The following is a 23797-nucleotide window of genomic DNA, read 5'->3' as shown; positions in this document are numbered from 1 at the left end:
TACAGAATTCAAAGTATCAGCTAAATATATGAATGAATTTCATCCGTTAATAAAATAGAAAAGAGTATTTAGCTGATATTAACATTCAAAATTAGATTCTGATTTTTTAAGGTTAGTTTTTGATCTTGTTTGTTTGGTGACAGACAGAACATTTTTATGGCGCATGCGTAATGAATAGTCAACACTTTAATAACATAACCTCACATTTTTGCCATTTGTTTAGAATAATAATTTTAATAACATCACTGTTGGATAAATTACAGTGTTGCCGGATTGTGAAACCGTTAAAATCTTGGTTATTTAACCGTAAAACTTAATCGGAATTAAAAACTAACCGATCTTTGTGGAACAGAAATGAATCCGTAAAACTAACACTGATCTGTTAATCGGCGTTAATGTCCATATTTAACAGACGTACGTGCAACTGGCCCATAGTTTTGAAACGTCATTTTCCTGATGCAATGCTTAAGCTGCGTACACATTCGCGCTTCCAACCAGCACCGAGCACGCTCCTCCCTCGTACCGCCCTCGTACCACCATCGAACCACAGTCGCTCCGCCCACGCACCCATCATGAACGTTACGGAAGATGTTAGATCTTCTCGCATTCCCCGGTCGAACCACTCTTGCTCGCCGGCCGATCATCAATCGCTCTGCTGGAGTGACGTTCGGTTGCGGAGCAGAGCGAAAGTCTGTACGCACCTTTAGGCCTACATGTGGAATGCATTATTAATTTTTCAGCTAGAACAGCTTTTTGAGACAAAGTGCTAAATAAACGTCTACAGTTTCATCAATGCTGTATCGGCAATATGAAAACGCATGCAGTTAATATGTCTTTGAATAAAGGTGTTGATATTTACATAAAGAAATAATTCTCTTCCATTTTTATTCAATTGCAATTTCAAAATTATTCGAGCCCTGATAGAATGACTGACTCACTGTACAGTCAGTCGAAAATTTTAATATTGGAATGAGGGGTATATTGGCAAGCTGAGCAAAAAATAAGGTCATATGCACCTTTTCGTTATATCTTCAAATGAAAAATGAGTTTTGTGGGTTGTCAAAACTCTCTCTGAAAGGGAAACTATTCAACTTATTCTATCTTTTAGTAAAATAACAATGATCATCCACCCATCTATTATCTTCTATACTATAATAAAGGGAAGAACTGGATTATACACGTATACAGGTGTAAAGTATAGGAAAATTATGTTTGACGCATCATCACGTCTGAACAACTGGACTGATTAACTGGAAATTTTGCATATAGATTCTTGCTTAACCGAGGATGATAAACCTATTTTGATTTCTTCAATATTTGATTACATCGAGTTTTCAATTATTTGTCATGCTTTCAGTTTTTGTAAGGAAGCAGCAGAACATTTCTCTTAAAAGGGAAATTAGAAGATAGGGGATCCTTTTGGAATGATAAAAACAGGTTTTCCGTCGCACCCAAATTTCTTTCGCCATTTTGAATCCAACTTTTTTTTAATTGAAAGGTGGTCATATAATACATGATTCCGGTACAGGATTTCCAGAGAAAAGGTATGGTGAAAACCGCACATCGATATCTCAAACCTTTCAAAATGTATTCTCATTCATTTCCTTTATTATAGTATAGAAGATGATAGATGGATGGATGATATATCCATCCATCTATCATCTTCTATACAATAATGAAGGAAAGAACTGGCTTAAACACGTATATACGTGTAGAGGATAGGAAAATTATGTTTGACGCATCATCACGTCTCAACTACTGGACTGATTTACTTGAAATGCTGCTTATAAATTCTTAATCAACCGAGGATTCTTATTAGCCTATTTTGAATTCTTCTAGATTTCATTACATCAAGTTTTAAAATAGACCCTTGCGAAGCACGGGTTACCTGCTAGTAGCGCCTATATTTGGCAAAATTTCATAGTCCTCTCAAGACAAAATTTCTAGACCATAGTTGAACTTCTGTAGCAAGTTTGTACATTTTCTGTCAATTGATTCTTGAACAATGTGAGAAAACGCACAAAAACGCTAGGGAACGCAGTAAAACCGCCCATAATGGGCGTATCTTTGACGTAATTCTGTATTTCTAGACCCTTGCTGAACTTCTTTAACAAATCTGAACATGATCAATTACTCCTTGAGAAGGCCTAGAAAACGCAGGAAAAACGCTCAAAACCGCTGATTTTGGGCGGAAATTAGGCATCTTAACTTTGGGCGAAGCTTAACTTCCAAAACAAAATTTCTATACCTGAGCTAAGCCTATGTACCAAGTTTGAACATTTATTGCCAATTAGTTTTTGAAAAATCGCAGATTTTGGGCGTTTCTTTGGACATTTTTTCAAATCCGTTCTTAGTGCGCCTCTAGATGGCCAACTGAACAAACCTGCCAAATTTGAATGTATTTGGTCCAGTAGATATTTAGTTCTGATGATTATGAATGAGTGAGTGAATCAGTGCCATTTCCCTTCTATACAGAATGAGTCATATTATGTATGGGAACACTTCAATATTATGAATGTGTAAACCTATTGTATACATTGAATACTTGTATCCAAAATGGCGGCTGATTGAAGTTTTAGTTTTCAAGGAAATGAGGGGTTGTAACTCAAATATTTTGAATGTAAACACCCATTGTGTGATACATCATTTCAAAGGCCTTTTCAAAACGAGAAATATGACACCAATAAAAAATGTTTATGATACTTTTACCCAAAATGGCGGCTGATTAGACTTTATCAATTATTTATTGAAAACCCTAAATTTCAATCAGCCGCCATTTTGGATACAATTATCATAGAAAATTTTTATTGACGTCATATTTCTTGTTTCAGTAAGGCCTTGAAAATGCTTTATCACACAATGGGTGTTAAAATTCACAGTATTTGAGTTACAACCCCTCATTTCCTTGAAAACTAAAACTTCAATCAGCCGCCATTTTGGATACAAGTATCATAGAACATTTGTATTGATTTCATCTTTCTTGTTTTAAAAATGCCTTAAGAATGATGTACTACACAATGTGTGTTTACATTTAAAATATACGAGATACAACCACTAAGTCACCCCTTATGAGGGGTTGAAATTCAGTTGTACGTCAAAAGGTAGAGTATTCGACCAATAACTTATCCTGAAAGTTACAGTATTATAACTACAACAGTCTTCAACTTATTGAGGGGTTCCCATACATTTGACTCACTCTGTATATATATTATAATATAATATTAGATTTATTTGATAGAACTTTTCACAATTTTGAATTTCTATACTGTTCTCCGGCCAAATCTAGAAGAAAGGTTTCCATTAAGCAATAAGAAATTGAATGACAAGAAACTCAACTGAATTACTTATTTATTCTAGTCAAGATAGAATACATGCCTGATTGGAAGCTGAATTATTGTGTGAGGATGACTCATCTTTGACGTTGCTAGTTGCAAATTCACATTCTCCAAATTCATCCTCCTGCTTCTCGATCTTGATCTGTGAAGATAAGAAAAGGCTTGTGTCACTTGAAAACTAGACGAATATCAAACTCAGCAAGTAATAGTGCTCAGTATTGACATATGGGTTATAGTAGTTGAATAATGATGTTTTTGCTGCTACATAACGGAGCTCTCAAGCAACAGACCCCCATTTTACACATTGCATTGCATAAGAGAGTACAGAGTACTGAACTGTAGATGAGTGGACAGGACGTAGGTTGCCTTTGCCTACACCAGACAGGCAGCACGGTAAGTTTGCAGATATTCAATCAATCATTATAGTTGTCATCAAACATTACAAATGTAATTCTCCTGGTAAACTATCAGATCAGGACATACAATCAAATTCAACCACTATCAAGAGATGTCATCTAACAAAATCAATCCCACATCAACCAATGAGCAAATAGACTGCAATGCAATGACATAACATCAGTTATCAACGTTCAGTTGTGTTTAATTCAATAATATCGGGGCACCGAGCTCCGCTCTGGAGTACAAAAGCGTATAAAATTTATTACGAAAGAAGAAATTATAATATATTTATAGTTCATACAGAAAGGTTCTATCTAATAACAGTGGATTTAGATTAATTCCCAGAGGAATGCAAAAATTTCTCTCACAAAAGCATGTTAAATTTTAATCCTAATCAGAGAAGACCATTTCAAAAAGATAGATTATCAGATTGGTTCTATTGGAATTAATCAGGATTAAAATTTAACCGGCTCTTGTACAACCGGCACTGATTGAATTATTACAAAAGTTCAACAGTTGAGTCATAGTTTTGTCTCAGTTCCACACACATGCACTCGCTCACTCACTTCCATCATCAAGAGACAACAAAAATTCCAGCTGTTTTCCCAAAGGACGTATTTATCCTTTTAAGTCCTTCAGCGAGTTATCCCAGGGTTGATACCTGGTTCAATCGAATGTTTATATCCTAAACCTACTTTCTTCCAAATTTCGTGAGAATCTTTAGAGCCGTTTTCGAGATCCGGTCACATACAGATATAAACATCTAAACAGAAATTGCTCGTTTAATATAGTATAGGATAGGATAGATGTATTTACAACCATTTCAAGGATTTAAAAATCTCACAATTTACCCCTCTTTGGAAATATTTACATCCATTAGTATTCTCTAAAAATGTTTTTTTTTCTCGACATTAATGGAAATAATTGTACAAATCAATATTAATTTCCTTGGCTAGAGTTGAATATTTTACATATACAACACCAACACATGCTAGGCTTGGAATATATCTATTACCTCTAACCTGATCCAATGAATATTCAAATATTTGATGTATTTTTGAAAATATTTTTTACCTGGACTTTGATTTGTGGTCTAGTTGTTGATATATCTTCCAGTTTATTAACAATTACTTTTGCAATTTTCCCACCTGAAATAAATGTGAATGATTGAAGGAAAATTATGAGAAAAAATAGAATAGGTGATATATTTATTGAATTTTTCAAGTTGGTATTTGATAAATGACCTGAAATATTTTCAAGTTGAATAGTTGCAAGAAATTCTACTTTTGATCAAACACAGTCATGAGAAAGCTATTGCTAAAATATTTCACTTTGGATATATTATTTTTCATACTTAAAGCATTCAGTAAGTGAAATCATTCAAGGTAATAAACGTTCTTTTAACTGAAGAACACAGCTTTTCAACATAAGAAATCACCTTCTTTTGTTCACAAAACCTTTTAATGAGGTCATTCCTTTCAAAAACAGTCTAATCCCGAACACTGTTTGGCTTTGATCAGAACCGCCTTATTCAGAACTCTATCTAGCGATCAACTTCAACCAGTAACGTAATATAAATAACACTTTATTCAATCAAAAGCTAAATTTTGTTCCATTAATAAATATTATTCAATGGATCAACATAATTTTCTATAACTTCAATGTTAAGCCTGCACATATAGTATTGCATGCTCATAGATTCAGTGTAGTTTATAAGCTCATGAGTTTACAGTGTCTGTTATTGCACAATGTTTGTTAAGCACAATTTTTTTAGTAAAAGAATTGGGATTTCATATCAGATGCAAGTTTGAACTCAAAACAACTATTGAGATGCTTGGGAATACAACTATTGAGATGCTTGGGAATCAAGGGAAGAAAAATGTGTATACTTACAAACATGGTACTCCATACTCTGGAAAGCAGTTTGACTCTGAAAACAATACAGAGAGTTCATTTTTCAATTGTTCATCTATAGTACAGCAGCTTTATTAATTGAATTTCTCTAGATCTATCAATATTTTATAACAATGAACATTTTCAGCTGCTTAGAAGCACTCAAATAGTCAACTCTATAGAGCTTCATTAGTTTTTAACAGAAAAACAGTATTAGTTGAATACTCAAACTATTGATCAGTTGACTTGTAAGTAGAGCACTTTTAACATTTTTCGAATTACAGTTAGTCTGAAATGTATGCTGGCGAAATTGATAGAAAATCAGTAACAATACCGTAAAATATTATTGTTTTGTCATTGTATGTATAGCACAATAAATTGTTTCTTCTCTTTCAATCCTAGATCATACAGTAACTTGAAGAGCTGAATTGAATTTAATAACTTTTTCTATTCCATACAATTATTATTGGCATAGCTTCGAATTTTGGCAAAAAGGAAAGCTCATTTGTGTTTCAATGACGGAGATTTATGACATGAGTTATGCAATTTTTATATCTGATCTTGGAATTTGTAAAACTAGACTTATTATATTTTTTAAAATGAGAAATTAAGAAAAATAATAAAACTTACTGAACACGCAATAACATTTTAAGAATTCAATTGTGGCCAGTCAAGACCATGTCTAAAGCACACTGCACACAGGGGACAGGGACATTTTTAGCAGCTGGTAACTACTAGCAGAAATGTGGAATTAGAAATTTCATGAGTTCAAAATGTTCATGACATTTCCAATCCTACATTCACATAGTAGGTAGCTAGTGGATGCTAGCTAAGACCACCAACTATGATTTTTTTCTAGGCTCAGGTCCGGTAGTATATAGGAGGACGTGATCAGATTTTAACGGAGAAAAACTATTTAATATTGTATTTTTATACATAGCTCTCCCTCTCACCAATCAGATTACTGAAGTTAGCTCAAATGTTGGTCTACCCATCTACTGAATAAACTGTATATTGTATAAACAATGCGCATGAATGCAAATGCAATCTTGGTTATGCATGAACACCAAGCGTGTAGATACTCACTTTCCGTGTCCAAGGTCACCATTATGCTATTATTATTTTATATATTTCCCTCCCGAAATCTAGTCACCCGAAGGGCTTTGTCATTGCATTTTAGGTCGTAATAAGAGCAGTTTGTGTGCACATAAAATCTGGAAAGTCACTCACTCACTTTCTAGTTGCGTTTAGTGTGAGCAATAACATGCAAACAAGTCACAAAGTGCTTATTTAAAAGACATTTTTCAAATTTTGCTTTTTGGCTTATGCACTTGCACACATTCTAATTCAATGTGATCACAACCTGAAATAGACAAGTCAATAATAATAATATATGAATTCTGAAAAACTCATTTCCAAATATTTTTATGGGATCAGATACCCAATAACTGTATACATTTTATGGATGTTTTGTAAATCATTGCTAGGCTTCTCTATACATCTTTGTAATGATAATAATACATGCAATGAATAATCCACTTGTCAGTTGATTGATTATGAATAATTCCATAGCAATGGTTTACAAAACATCCCATGACGAGGGTTGCTTTTCGTTGATTAGCGTGGGTCTACTTTGCGGCGGGTTTTAGGCCACACGAGGCGTTCTTTAGAAGAGACTGGGGGACTGGAAGCTCTCTGATTGGTTGATTCTCTATCAGTCTGCTAATGCCAACTCAATCAGCCAATCAGAGAGCTTCCTGCCCTATCAATTCATCTCAACACCGCTTTGTGTGGCTTGGCCCTTAGGCCTACCAATCACTATACTTACTAGAATCAAAATACTAGAATAAAAATATAAATTAGACACAAAAATTCTTTAAAGGTGATGAATGATAATAGTTTGATTTTTTCACGAAAAAAAAAACAATTGAAAATGTGGAGTGGGCAACATCTAATTCATTCATCACCTCAATAAAACTATACAGTTAGTGAAGCTGTGTTTTTCATGTTTTTCCTGCAATTGAAATAATATAATGTTGATCCAGCAGTTAATTATCGACACAAGTTATCAAATAGATTAACCAAGCTGGATGAATCTAAGATAGTGAATATTTTATAGTATATTTTTATCAAGGTCACCTCTGACAGAAATGTGCACTATCATATCACCAATGTCATAGACATCAATTACCGTACTACAGTTTATTGTTTCTAATACTATAAGTGATCAGAGAATTAAGCAAAAATGTGAGTGTCTTAAAATATGTGTTATAATCGTTAAGCACACTAATAACCCTTTATAAAACTACAGTACTGTCAAGTAACAGATAATAATAAGCAAATGAAGTAAGAATTATGTCAAATATTGATATAATTATTGTGTCAAGTACACAACAAGAATGAAGTTAAGATTAGAAGTGATAACTGACTTTAGCTTTTCGAAATTGATATGACTTATTTAAAATATTATATCATTTGATGGTGACATGTCTTTTGCTCAAGTCTCTGATCAAGTTGAATATAGAGAAATGCTGTAAAAGAAAACACAAGTGAGTATCAACTATGTATCTATATTGTTATATTATAAAAACGAATAACAAAAATAGAACTAGGGACTATTGTAAGTCTTCTTGTGATTCAATAACTTCTTCATGTTCTACTGTCAACAACTCGTCAGTAAATTGGCTATGTGGAAGCTTTAATTCCTCTTCAATTTTTAAAATTTGAAGTTTTTTGTGATGAACTTGGTGTTCTAACAAAGAGTTCTGCAAGAACACCCTCCGATCTTTGGCATCTTCGACATCCTGAGGGGAATACCCCCTCCTTCTCTGCAGAGGGCTGATTCTGCTCCGCCTGCGCCTGCTCCGGCCGACCAAAGAGGCCCGGGCCCGTGTTGAGGTGGCGGTGAAGGGTGTTGAAGATGCGGATGAGGTGGAGGCGGTGGCGGCCGAAGTTGTTGTAGCCTCAGGTACAGCTGGGGCAACCACATTGCCAGCTGGCACTTCAACTTCAAATGAGCTGTGTTCAGCCTGCTCAGGAGGGTCCTGTTCAATACTCCAGGTTTCAGCTACTCCCAAATCAGTGAGCACTGAGCTGTCCCTCCCAATAATATCAAGTACGATATTATCCAGAGTATTTAATCTCCATTCTGGCCCTCCTGCCGACCCGGTCTCTTTTTGATTGTCGACCTTTTTCTGTGAAAAAAGTACTCAATCTCAGAATACAAGTAACAATTATTACAATTTTTTTATAATCTTCCAATATTTATCTCATGTTGTATTTTATATTCTGAAGAAAATAAAACATTTTTCTTAATATTGTTGGAATTATTATCCATAACTTAATCATTTCCAATTTTTGAATGTGTCATAGAGTCCCATCACACAGTTGAATATTTAATCACATAGCCTATCTTTGATGGTGGATTAAATAGAATGTCTGAGAATGATTTGTCAATAACCTTTGATCAAATACTTGACCGTGTAGTGGGGAGCTCATATGATTTTTCAAGCACTGGGTCATAATAGACTCTATGACATACTAGCATAGCCACCTCTAATACAAGGCCCCGGCCTACGATATTGCAACGTTGGAGTGTAGGCCTAGAATATCGTTTTTAAAAGGCCTTCAAAATGATGTATCACACAATGGGTGTTTACATTCAGAATATTTGATCTACAACCCCTCATTTCTATGAAAAATAACACTTCATTCAAGTTACAACACCTAAGTCACCCCCTTATAAGGGGTTGAAATATCAAAAGGTAGAGTACCGTATCCTGAAAGTTACAGTATTATATCTACAATAGTCTCCAACTTATTGAAGGGTTCCCATACATATGACTTACTCGGTACCGTATTATTATACTGGAACCTTATAAGCAACGTTCACGTGGTAGTGCATCATTCCAGCCCAACCTGGAATTGGTATCTTTGTAATTCGTCGCCTTCTTATAGCCTCAATTGGATTTTTCACCGTTATTCATGTTCTACCTTTCAAGTATACTTTTATATATATTAAATGAAAATATAATTATTTAATTCCAGACTAACTACCTATTTTAAATTGTGAAAATGACTACATGTAGGCTAGTAGAAAATATGTATGTTATACTTAGAAAAATAAAATTATTTAAAGAGGTTATGTTTACTATTTTCAGAACACTGATGGAACACTTGTAGAATTGTAAAATTGTAAATCTTAAATTTTTGTGAAACGTGAGTACTTGTGAACTTGTAACTACAAGTACTTGTCCGTAACCATGGTTGGTAAAAATGCTTGTAGCTTTGAGAAACAGGCCCCTGATCTCAGTTATGGAAGCAAATTTTTGAATCAAATTATGAAAAAATATATATTCTTGATTGATTTGACATCAAATTGATTATTTTATCGAGGAAATTATAATAATTATTAGATCAAATTTAATGGGATGAATTGAGTAACAGCTGTGTTCACTCAGTGGCAAAATGGAGAGACTTGGCAACGTTTCTCTATCTTTCTTCTTGCCATTATAACGTGGACCTCACTATAGTATTTGCGCCATGTATTAAATGCATTGGTTGAATAAGCGTTTGATTGACAGTTTCCATTCCGTACCTATTCTGTGGTACTAGCTTAGACCAGTTATAGAATAGACACGGCCAATTGTAAATTCATACTAAAAGTCAATGAAGCCAACATCTACTGCCAAATTCGCCCACCTTGACGTCACAACAGTGACGTCACGCATCGTATAGACATTGTTAAACAATGTATTGTTGTTAAAAATAGCTTGTTCTCCATAGCAGATTATCATTTATTCATGTAATTATAATTTATGAAAATGGTAATCTCCTGCGCAGCATATAATTGCACTGGAATTTTTAGGAAAAAAGTGGAATATCTTTTCATGTGTAAGTTGAAATTTATAGTCTACACATAAATATTGTGAGTTGTAACTGTTATATTATCCTTGGTTATGATGAAAGTAAACTCATTGCAGCATGAAGAAATTAGTTTTGTAGGCTACCGTACCTTATTATTTTCAAAACACATTATAACTTTGAAGCCGATATCACATAACACATCATAAATTAACATAAATCGTTTTTGCTCGTAGCTAGAAATAACCTAAAAACACCATGAATCTGAAATAGACACAATCTGAAAGTTTTCAATATGATGCATGACGTCACTGCTGTGACGTCAACGTGGGCGAATTTGGCAGTAGATGTTGGCTTCAGATACTAGACTTCTCAGCGTGTCTATTCTATAACTGGTCTAAGGGTACTAGTCACCTGTGAAAGAATTTAGAATTGAGGTTATGTTGCCTTGTTCATCTTGTCATGAGCATGAGTTACTTCTTGATTTTACAAGTGAATGAACTTTAAAGATATTTCTGAAATCTCAAATAGAAAAGCTCTTTTATTATTTCTGATCAATGAATGTTGTTTTTGATAGTTCAAAATGTTGTATATAATTGGTCTAGGTCTGGGAGATGAGAAAGACATTACTTACAAAGGACTAGAAGCTGTGAAGAAAGCAAATCGAGTTTATTTAGAAGAATACACATCGATTCTCACCGTTGGAAAACGTGCTCTGGTTTGTAAATTGCAATTTTAAAGCTTATTCCATAAACTAATAATCTTTTATAGATTACTATTGTATTCTATTCATATAATTTAATCGTATTACCTTACTGTAGTTATTAGAAGCCCGTTCACACTTCCCAACTGCTTATCAACAAAGACCAGATTCGTCCGATCCAACGGTCGAACGGATCGGTTGAATACGGTTCCAGTGGACGGTCACCCTTAGGGTATTCAACCGATCCGTTCGGCCGTTGCATCATACAAATCCTGCCGGCCTTTAATTCTGCCAAATATGGTCGTCCATTGGAACCGTTTACGTAATAATAATAATAAATCAATTTATTTGTTTATGAAAAACATAGGTACAAATAGAGTTGAGCTTATATGAGTAATTCTTGTGCTTGATAAAATTTCACATCATCATACAATAACTAAATTTTAAGGAACAATTACAAGGAGAAACAAGGAGACAAATTGAAAACAAGTACTGTACTGTATATATGTACATGGTTGGAACAAAACAATCAAGAATTGAATAAGGAGAAGTGGTAGTAGTCTATTTAGTAGTGGACACCAATTATTAACCTTATTATCTTACATTATATCACATAGAAGAAAAATATCATAGAATTACATGTCACATATCATTTCTCTTATCTCTAAAGAACCGTTTACGTCAGTCCAGTTGCCAATTATTGAATTAACTTCCCTCATAGCCACCAAAATGTTTCATAAACAATGATTAAATGTTAGATTTTGAAAATTTTATAAACAAATATCAACTAAATTAGTTATTCTTTACAATAATCTGACCCTCAAAAAATATCCAATAAATTAGTTATTCATTACTATAATCTTATTCGTTTAGAAATTTTTGATCACAGATTCCTTTGAACATCACAACGATGATATCTTTTGTCTCGCATATCCTACAATGGAACATGCTCTTGAACCAAACTTATCAACTTTTCATTGTCCATAGTTACAACTTTATAAAACAGAATAACTTCAAAAAAGAATAACAAACAAGACTGTGAAACAATTTTAGGTTATAAAAGCACTTTGTTGTCTGAGTTTGACTAGTTAGTTCGGCTGGATAGAGCCGGAAAATCCCATTCAATTTGGATCGTAAATTTGATCGGCCGGAGACGGCCGTGCACGGCCGTATGAATCTATTGCAATGGGTAGCATCTATTCCTTTCTTTGTTGGGGGATCGTTCGGTAGTTTTCGGCCAATTTTAGTTCGGACGAAAAAGGCTCTAGTGGACGGCCACCCAAAGGGTAACCGTCCACTGGAACCTTATTTAACTAATACATTCAGCCGAGGGATCGGACGAATCTGCCGGCCGAAGACGGCCGTTCATTGGAACAGTTTTCGTCAGTCTAGTTCAGTAGTTGGCTGGTTGGCTAGTTCAGTAGTTGGCTGGTTGCCAATTATTGAATTAACTACTATCATAGCCACCAAAACTTTTCATAAACAATGATTATATTAAACTCCCAAGTGACTCTACAGATGGCAGCACACTACAGATCATCATAAAATATGTACATTGTGATGCCCAAACGTACTCAACCGAGTAAAAATGAGTTTGAAGTTGATTATAGAGCTGCTAAATGTATGGCCACTGGGATGGACATGGGTAGTGAAAGGGTTAAAATTTTAAAAATTGAATAAACAAATATCCACTAAATTAGTTATTTATTACAATAATCTTACCTTCAGATCGTATTTGTTCAGCAATATTTGTCCACACCACAGACTCCTTTGAACATCACGACGATGATATCTTTTGTCTCGCATATCCCACAATGGAAAATGCTCTTCAAACAAACTTATCAACTTTTCATTGTCCATAGTTAAAACTTTATAAAACAGAACAAGTTCGAAAAACAAAAACAGATAAGACTGTAAAGCAATTTTGAGGTTAGGATGATGTTGTCTCAGCTCGACTTCGGCCGGATAGAGCCGGAAAATCCCATTCAATTCGGATCGAAAACTTTATCGGCCGAAGACGGCCGTGCACGGACGTATGAACCTGTTGCAATGGACGAGCATCTATAGCTTTTAGTCCAGTCAAATGGTCGTTTTTCAGGAAACAGCCCTTAAAGAATTTTTCTCGACGGTTCTATATGTATTTTGGGGCGCTGAATTCGAATCTGAAATTTACCGACCCGCCAAAGGTCGGCTTCACCCCCAAAACCCCTAAAATTTCGGGCTTTTTTTAATTTTTCCACTCGAAAACTTCGAGTTTTTGGAGATAAATCATTCTCTACAAAATTAAAGATAACATTCCCAATAAATTGAGTGGTCGCGCAGGATTCTACCATTTTTGGTTCCGGAGCTAGGAATTTTCAAAAAAGGGTATTTTTAAGAGGATTTTCAAAATTATGCAAACTTACCACTTCTACCCTATACAACTTGAATATTTTTCTAGTATTGATAAAAAACCACACATCACGAGAAAGAACAATATTAATTCTGAACAGGATTCCTTAGAATTTTCGAATTTAGTAGTGATGGGAAGGAGTAATAAACCCAAAAATAGAAAATCATGTCCTACAGCTACAAATTTATCATTATAATACCTTTATGCCTTCCTAACAGAACAAAATATATATCGGCTGAAATCATCACCCGAGGGTTATTTTCTATCAGAATCACCCGTTAGAAACATTCATTTTCAGTATTTTGAAATAGTTAATTTTTTAGTACCATTTCTTAGTATTTAGAAAATAAATTCTTTGAAATAGGATTGGTTCAATCCTACTTGTATCAATTTTCAAGAATTCTATGCGATTGATTGTAACAAATGTTAAATTATTGGTATGTTGGTGGTTGTGATTGACAGGAGGCGTTCTACGAGCGAGACGATCTGATAGTGGCGGATCGAGAGCTGGTGGAGCAAGGAGATGAGATTTTGCGCGACGCCGATTGTGCCGACGTGGCGCTTCTGGTGGTCGGTGACCCGTTTGGCGCCACCACTCACACAGACCTTGCCCTCCGCGCCAAAAAGGCCGGCATACGCTGTCAGATCATTCACAATGCATCAATCATGAATGCAATCGGATGCACTGGTTTACAGGTGCATTTCAATTACAGCTTCATTACAGTATCACACTTAATTTGTATGGATTTTTATTAATGGGGACTACAAGTGCGTTTCCATCGCACTATCAATTATCGTGTTACAGAAACATTTACAGCTTCATTACAGTATCACATCATTGAAATAAATTTGTATGGATTTCTTGTTGGTGGTGACCACAGGTCAATTTCAATAATTATAGTGTTATGCTGGCCACTAACGGATATGCATGAAAATACATAGTCGATCTACGTTGATTACAGCTGTCATCAGCGAGAGGCTTCTAACATAAAATAAACAACCAATAATTCTAAATAAACCACTAGAAAAATAATAATGACAGAGAAATAATTCAACCTCAAATAGAGCAGTAAAAAACAAAAATGAGAGTTACAAAAACCTAACTTGAAAAAATTTTTCCCGAAGCGTTCCGTTGCGATCACAGCTGTGATGAGACAACAATTATTAATTTAATTCATTAGAGGCGTGTCGAGGCGCGCACGGCTATAAGCAAGCTGCTCGAGAAGCGTCGTTATAGCCGTCACGGCTAGAGCACATAACCCATAAATTTAGATTCGATGACTCATTGAATCTTTTTTTTGTATGAACGTTAAGGCGACAGATGAATTGTTGGCTATTATATTGCTTTAACGATTTTTATCTAATGAATCATCGAATTTAATGAACTTACAGGTTATGTGCTCTAGCCGTGACGGCTCTAACTAGGCGTCTCGAAACGCCGGACCATGCGACTCGACACGCCTGCTTATAACCGCGCGTCTCGAGACGCCTCTAAGGAATTGCACTCTACATCGACTATGAATGTGGATGCATGTTCTACCGTTAGTGACCAGCCTTACAGGAACATTTACAATTTCATTACAGTATCAACAGTAAAATACATTTGTGTGGATTTTTGTTGGTGGAGAGTCCCTGGCGGGTAGGTCTCACCCGACCTGGATATATCATTTGGGCCTTACGGCTTTTATAATTCACCTGGGACCAACAGTTTAACGTGCCCATCCGATATGACAACAGTGCGGCCAACGCGAGTCTTGTTTTCCATTGGCTGATCGCTTTGGCAGCCTTTGTGGTTACTGATTTGAATATTTTCTCCATGTTGAAACAGTGGAGCAAGCTGTGAAGGTGATTTTATGCTAAATGTCCATATTGAATGAAAACTACTTGATTTTGCCAATACCATTGATTTTTTAAAATAAATTTGAAATCAAATCGTTCTCATTGCATTAGAATAAGGCTTATCAACAAATTGTCCACTCATTCAAGTTATAAAATGATTTAATGGATGCGTATAATAAAGCCGAATGAGGCTGAGTGGGAATAGTCCTATTAGATCTCATGGAAAGAATATTTTTACTGAACCGAATATGGACTCAAATACTGTAAATTCAAAAAACACTATGTGTAGTAAAAATACAATTTCCTTTAAGTTTTCATTTTACAACGTTATTCCGACTGTAAAAATAGATCCCTCCAGTTTCTTCATGATTCATTAAAATTTTCTAAATGCAGTCGTGCACCGATTATCCGGACTAATTGATGCATGATAGCTCTTAGCGCATGATATCGCATAGATAGCTCTTGCCTTTGGACGTAATTAAAAACTGCATTCTCGCCTACAGTACCATACAGTAAAGATACCGTTTAATTATTGAATTATTTGTCTATGACAGTACTTGATAGTCATGTTGTACGAGTAAGTAATATGACTTGTTTACAATTATCTTCCATTTACATTCTAGTTAGAATAGACTCCATGCAGTTTAATTCAATAGGTTATAGTAACTCAAATCTTTTCAAGTTATATAAATATTGTACTGCCCCTTGATTGCGGAGGACCAATTGACCGCATTAAATGCAGATTGGGGTTTTAAGGATTTCAATTCGTATACCACCCTACAGACTTCCGGATAACCGATGGCCGAATCGGTACTCTTTTGTGTTTGTATTCTTCTGAAATATCTCAATTAATCCTTGAAAATTAACCACTATTATAAAATGTCCATTCATGAATTCTTCCATCCTTAATGTCTCAGATGATTCTTGGAAATAATTAATTACTGTGTTGAATGATGTTCACTACAGCTCCTTTAGTTTAATGATTATTCTGAATAATTATCATCTTACTAAATGATACAATTGATGATCAATTTACATGATTAAGTAAGTTGAATGATTGATTTTATATTTTCCAGTACAACATTAAAATTGTTTCAGTTATACAGTTTTGGGGAAACAGTGTCCATACCCTTTTGGACAGAGACTTGGCAGCCGGACAGTTTTTACGATAAAATAATAGGAAATCTGAGTAGAGGTCTTCACACCTTGTGTCTCCTTGGTAAGTTGTATTAATAGGTAATCACCATATGAATCAAGTTGAATATTCAGTAGTAACCATTTATTTTCTCAATGTCTGTAAAGATTCAAGTTCAGGTTGACTATACATTATAACACTTTTGAGAGCTGAGCCAACAATTAATTAGTTATATCATGATAATTTTAACTGTCGAGTAAATTCTTGTAAAAATAAAGTTCACTGATATATGTATATTTATATTTTAATTTACATGTTTCATATATGGTACCTTGTCAAGCAGCCTCTTTGAGGCTCGCCCAAGGTAGCTCATATATTCAATAAAAGTTTTTTCTATTCTATTCTATGTTGAATATGTCATTGATTTATAACATTCACATTGGAAGATTAAATTCCTAAGGCAATCCTTGTCTTATTTTTCTTAAACATTTTAAGGTTCGTAAAATAAGGTTAGTTTTTAAGCATAATATTCTGATAGAACTTAATTCCAAAATAAACTTGCAAACTATAAATATTATGAATTTGGATGGACTAATTCAAATAATTTAGGTTCAATGACATTTATTTAGCTATTCATCAACTCCAAAACAATAGCTGAATTGTGTTTGCTCAGTCAAGTCTAGAACTTAATTTGAACCCTACCCCAGTCGAGGGTTTAAAATCACGCTGTTTTAAATTCAGGACTTGACAATTTTTGATAAACCATCGACTCGGAAAGAGAGGAGAATCTAATTCAAGTCCTGGACTTATAAGCCCTTCACTCAGAAAGCGAAATTATAAACTTCTATTTAAGTCCTCGACTATGACTGTTGAAGCCCTGACTCGGAAAGTCAATTTTCTGACTCCAGAGTTTAAAGCCGGTTAAAGTCTAGAACTTAGCTATTTCCCGAGTTCGGAAACCGGTCCTTAGTTATTTTTAGGAATGGGATGGGTTTTAATATTACTTATGTTTCCCAATTATATAGGCCTGCGCAGCCTTTCTGCTACAGTCGTTCTTATCAGATTGCCTTGATCGGTTGATGCTACACATTCATAATTACTATTTTTTATTCATACTTATTGTTTTTTATTTTTTATTCCCTACTAATTCGATGTGAAATATTTTGCATTTTCAGATATTAAAGTGAAAGAGCCAACTCTGGAGAGTTTAGTGAAGAAGAAGAGGGAGTACGAGCCACCTCGTTTTATGACTGTCAACCAGGCTGCGAGTCAGCTGCTGCAAATTATTCAACGCAAAGAATCGTCACAATTGTCACCGGAAAAATGTGAGTCTAAAATCGATCCTATAGTGAAATCTACTTTAATCTGTGTAACCGGCTAAATAAACTTTTGCTACACAGCTTAGAAAACGTACAATTTCTGGACAGTCTCTAGATTAGGAAGATAGCATTTTACTAACAGTGTAAATAAAAACAGCTGATCTCAATTTGAGCCCGGTAAAGTCAAGGTCAGTCGTGATACCCGTCCCAAAAGTGGTCACTTTCTGATTACTTCCAGTTTCCGTGTATTTTAAATAGGACTATTAATTGTGCACGACGAGAGGGACACAGGTCTTTAGGCTAGGCGCACACCAGTTAGTCAAGACAAGACAAGACATGATAAGACACGTTTAGTCAGAATACTTCACATAGTTACTTATGACGCAACTCACACTGATTAGTCATTGCAATTGGACATGTCTACATAAGCAACTATATGAAGTATTGTGACTAATCGTGTCTGATCATGTCTTGACTAACTGGTGTGCGCCTATCCTTACAGTTTTCTCGTCGTGCGCTACTTAGAGATTGCTGATTATCATATAATGACTTACAATAGTCGATTATTTGAACGAAAACCAGATTATATTGGAAGGAAACTTTATAACAGGTTACTACAACTCCTTAAAAGTAATGATGATTTGAGGATCTTCAAAAAGATTTTGAAGAAAATATTTAGTTAATAGAGTATTCTATAGTGTACAAGAGTTTCTTTCAAACCAAGACTAGGGTTGATTCACTTAATTTACTTAGTGTTGATTATTTATTATGTAAAATTATTGCCTGACTTGTCTTATACTCCATAACTGGAGTCCTTAGGACGTAATCTTAAAAAAAAAAATGAATAAAAAGAGTAGAGAAGTCAAATCACACAATTAATATCGCCTCGCCACCAAATTACCATTTATGGAAATCGTACATCCAGAATGTAATTTGTTCAGTGCGCTGTCTGGCACATTGTAAAATTGGCGAAGCTCTTGAAACACTGCTTGCACATAAAATTACTTTCTTGATTAAACAATATCATCATTTGCTTGTAATGATTATTGTACGTTATAACTTTCCATTATAATGTGGCAAGACATACTGAATAGATGAGAACCAATTTGGCACATGTAGTTTCAACTATATGGCCGCAATCAGTTGTCAAAGATAGGAAACTCTATTGTAAAGATTGAAACTCTTTAGATGAAAACCCGTATTTATATTGCTGGCTACATCACAGCGCACTATAGTTTGGGTAGGTAGCAACATTACAGTTGGGAACTGTATTTTTTTTATTCTAAATTATCATTCCTCAATATAGTAGTAGTCGTCTAATTGATCCGTGTTCTAGTGGATACAAAAATTGTGTAGCGGTCTAAAGCCCGGGACGTTCGAACACAGATATGTTATGTAATTTGAGGAGGAAATAAATTAATTTGTTCATTCATTCATTCATTATCCATTTAAGAGCCAGGTCTCTCGGGCTTCAGGTATTTCCGTAAGGCGTAAGGGACTCCCCACCAACAAAACGCCGTACGAATTTAGGTACTTTTTAATGCTAGATATTAACTTTTTGGTGAGGGCTTCTCGACCTGGAAATTGAAAAATCCTAGTACTCTTTTTTAAAACTATCATTCACAACATGTTTCAACATATTAATCTAATTAATATTTTGAAAACTTAAAAAAATGGTACTTGGATTTTTGATTTCAATATTAATGCTATATTTCTTTTTTCTACAATAATATTCATGTATTCAAGGTTTTCTGTTATTCTGTATCCTGCTTTAAGTTTTTCCTTGAAACTCAATAGTATTAATAATTATGTACATAATAATTTCTATGTAATGCTTTTTAAATACTGCCCAGTGTGCGTTATGAGGGCAATAGTGGGATTGAGTTTCTGGTGCTTTCAAATATGTATAATATCAAATAAATAAATTATGCCTGAAAAATTCCAGCATTACATCATTACTAATGATGTACTTTCCAAAAACTTTGTACGTGTAGATTTCGTAAATTATATTGGAATTTTCCTCGCATCACACCTTTATCACAAACTGGTATTCTCTGGCCACTCCCGTGTTATGGTACATATTATGTCCATGATGTGTATTATTCTATGTTTATAGTTTATGTGTTTGTATTAACTATTCAAAAATACACACATTAAGATAGACACCACGAAGCTCAAGAATGTCAACCTGGAAGCAAGACTTTCTCAGGAAATTAATGGAAAGTTGGAATCTATAAATAATGAGATATGTGGAGAGGTCGAGCCTGAAACAATATGGAGGGATTTTAAGACGGCTTTACCGCAGCCAAGTAGGAATTATCTCAACTGCCAAAGGACAAATAGGAGCAGACAGTGGATGACATAGGATATACTCAATCTTATGGAAAAACGTCGGAAATTCAAAACTGGTGACAAGCAAAAATACAAGACGAACGAGAACAAGAACATAACGAAATTCGATAGAAATGTAGAAAAGAGAAGGAAGCTACAAGAATATGATGAAATTTAAAACTTAGAACGCTTAAATGACTCTCATAACATGCATAAGAAAATGAAACAATTCACTGGAATGCAAAATAAAAGCAGATACTTTTCAACTGATGATAATGGGAAGATAGTTCTAGATGTGAAAGATCAATTGAAGTCTTCGGAAGTATACATACAGAAACGCTTTAATGACGAAAGGGAGCTCCTCAGCTGTGATAATAGTGAAGACCCTGGACCAGATATATTAGAAAGTGAAATTGAATTTGCCATAAAAAACATCAAAAGTGGAAGGGCTGTAGGTCCAGACGAACTCCCTGGAGAAATTCTTAAACTCATTGATGATGAATATGTGAAAATACTCACACATTTATTACATCAGGTTTACTAAACTGGTATGATTCCCACTGAATGGCTGAAGTCAATTTTTATACCTCTCCCAAAAAAGACAAATGCTAGAAAGTGTCAAGATTATCGCATTATAAGCCTCATGAGTCACACAATGAAGACATTCCTCAAAATAATACACCAGAGAATTTCCAAAAGGCTAGAAGAGAACTTATCAGATATGCAATTCGGCTTCAGGAATGGTTTGGGTACCGAAGAGGCTCTTTTCGCTTTTAACGTCATTTTGCAGCGATGCCTGGATGTAAATCAGCCAGTATTTGCTTGTTTTATTGATTATAACAAGGCGTTTGATAAGGTACAACATAACAAGCTACTAGATATCCTCAAAGAAATGCAATTGGATGCTCGTGACTCCCGCCTGATAAGGAACCTGTATTATAACCAAAAGGCCACAGTACGGATGGAATCTGAGTTGAGTGAAGAGCTCGAAGTCAAACGAGGGTTTCGTCAGGGCTGTTGTGTGCTTTCCCAATGCTTTTCAACATTTATTCCGAAAGAATTATCTGCAAAGCCCTAGAAGATGAGACTGAAGATATAAGAGTTGAGGTATAATGGCACACCTATACACAACCTAAGGTATGCAGATGACACTGTACTGCTAGCAGAAAACATGGAAGATCTCCAGAGGATGCTGAACAGTGTCATTATTGCAAGCAAAGAAGGTGGTTTGAGTCTGAATTCTAAAAAGACAAAGTACATGATAATCACCAAAGACCAACCTCCTATCGGGGATCTATTCGCTGAAGGAATCCGTTTGGAGCGGGTGGATTCCTACACATGCCTTGGGACTTGGGTAACTTCCAATGCTGATAACTGCTCAGAACTCAAGATAAGAATAAGAGAAAGCACGTTCCACATTCATCAGGATCAAGAATTTACTTACATCAAGCTTGAACTCCGAATGCGTATCCTTAAATGTTTCGTGTTTCCTGTATTTTCATATGGTGTGGAAGCATGGACATTGATGGGGTGAATAGATGGGGTGAGAAGAAAATACAAGCCTTCAAAATGTGGACCTATCGCAGAATGCTGAGAATCTCTTACACCAATTATGTTACAATGAAGAGGAGAATGGGTAAGAAACTGCAACTCATTGGTTAAATTAAGGAGAGAAAATTAAGGTACCTGGGTCACATAATGAGAGGACTCAAGTCCTTAGAATATTGCACCTCATTATGGAAGGAAAAATAACAGGTAGGAGGTCAGTGGGGAGAAGAATGATATCTTGGTTGCGCAATTTAAGGAATTGGTTTACAAGTCGGCTGTAAGCAGGGTGAAAATTGCCGTCATGATGGCCAACCTCCGCCATGGAGACGGCCCATAAAGAAGAAGATTAACTATCCATATGACTACTGGTACAATATTTGCACGCCTAAATAATATTTATTCTGACTTTGCCTTCTTTTTACAATTTGTGTTGTTGGCTGTGAATAAATTGAATTTGAATTCAGGATAGACACGTTGAATCATCGGTCCGGGCGCCTAAAAACAGTCATTAAGTCACTTTAGAGGCTATAGCATAATATATTTTTCCTTCACAAATATCAAAGTATCAAAATATCAAACATAAATACAAGTCATTAATATAATAAATCAGTAGATTTTATAGTTTCAAATGAGTTTTTATTTTTGCAGGTCTAAGTGCTGATAGCATTTGTATAGCAGTGTGCAGAGTTGGGAGCAGTGATCAGAAAATGACGTCTACAACCCTGCAAAAGGTCACAGCCCTTGAGATGGGACCTCCTCTTCACTCTTTGGTCATTGCTGGCACTCTACATCCTCTAGAAGAAGAGTATATTTCTGAATTTTCATTGTGACAAATTGAATAAAACTTTATTCTTTGAAAAATTCCTTCCTTTCATTCATTGATAACAATCCTTATATAGATCCAATTAAATTATTTTTGTAGAAAATTAGATTTTCCAACGGTTGTGAACCTAATTTATTTTTTAAAATCAGTTCTGAGAAAGGTTTATCAAACTTTAAAAAAGTAAATTCTTGTGGGAAGAATTTACTTTAAAACCAATCACAAGAATTTGCTGATTTTGGTTGATAACTTCTCAACCGTGCATTCTACCCAAATTAATGTCAAACATTTATATAGAGAATCAAATTCTATACAATATGCTTACAGTAGCTACCTATCTTTGTATTTATTATACATGATGATAATAATAATTGAGCTGTATTATATACTGATTCACTTCAAACTGTCAGCATTAAATATCCTATAAATAGCAACAATGCTTCTCACTAAACTATGCCAACTGCAGTTTGAAGTGAATCTCACTATTTTAATAGACTTTATCCCGGTTGCACAAAAGACTGTTGAATTTTAATCATGATTGTCGGGAGAACAATTTAGAAAAGCCTTCTTTTCGAAAAAGCCTCCTCTGATAAAGTGATTACACAAAAATATGGAAGATGATGACGTTGAAACTCGAGTCTGGTTAACTGAGATGTGAGGTGAACTTCTTTTTGTGGATTTGACAATATTTGTGTAATCACTTTTTCACCTCATCATGGAGAAGTTACACAACATTTCTGAAGATAGTGATAGATAGTTAAAGCCTCCTCTGATTAGTTCTCGTAAATTCAAATTTAACAGGCTTTTGTGCAATTGGGCTGGCCTTGGAGTTACTAGGCTCACAAACTCATAGAATAGAGTTTGTATTATAAATAGCAAAACCGGAACCCTTTATTCGTTAGTTGAAGAATAATAACACAAGAAACTTGACAAATTCGAATAATAATAGTTATCTGAATATATTTCAATTTTATTTTACCGATTACATCAATTATTGAAAAATACATTTGAATCAGATTTCTAGTCCAATCTTTGGTTATTGTAGCATACACAGATGGCAAATTCCATACAATATGACAACAATTAAATTGCAAAAGATAGTAAAAATTATCATGGAATCTCTTTATAATTAGAAAAAGTTATTATTCAAAAATATGTCGATATGAGATGGAATGTGAAACGTGAAATTTTTATTACATTTTTTTCATAATAATTTTATA

The 23797-nt window shown here is 34.7% G+C and overlaps 1 protein-coding gene across 1 annotated transcript; it reads left to right on the top strand.

The window, feature by feature from the left end:
* The first annotated feature begins 10903 nt into the window (after window positions 1–10903).
* Window positions 10904–22621, top strand: LOC111061408 (diphthine methyl ester synthase). Its single transcript, XM_039425861.1, has 5 exons — window positions 10904–11208; window positions 14048–14281; window positions 16523–16643; window positions 17735–17884; window positions 22406–22621. Exons 1-5 carry the CDS (start codon window positions 11074–11076, stop codon window positions 22585–22587), a joined length of 822 nt encoding a protein of 273 aa, XP_039281795.1. The 5' UTR covers window positions 10904–11073; the 3' UTR covers window positions 22588–22621.
* The last annotated feature ends 1176 nt before the right edge of the window (window positions 22622–23797 follow it).

This window comes from Nilaparvata lugens, chromosome 4, assembly GCF_014356525.2.
Source record: "Nilaparvata lugens isolate BPH chromosome 4, ASM1435652v1, whole genome shotgun sequence".
In the NCBI taxonomy this organism is placed as follows: Eukaryota; Metazoa; Arthropoda; class Insecta; order Hemiptera; family Delphacidae; genus Nilaparvata; species Nilaparvata lugens.
The sequence above is the reverse complement of the archived record's forward strand: the minus strand, read 5'-3'. Positions and strand labels throughout refer to the sequence as shown.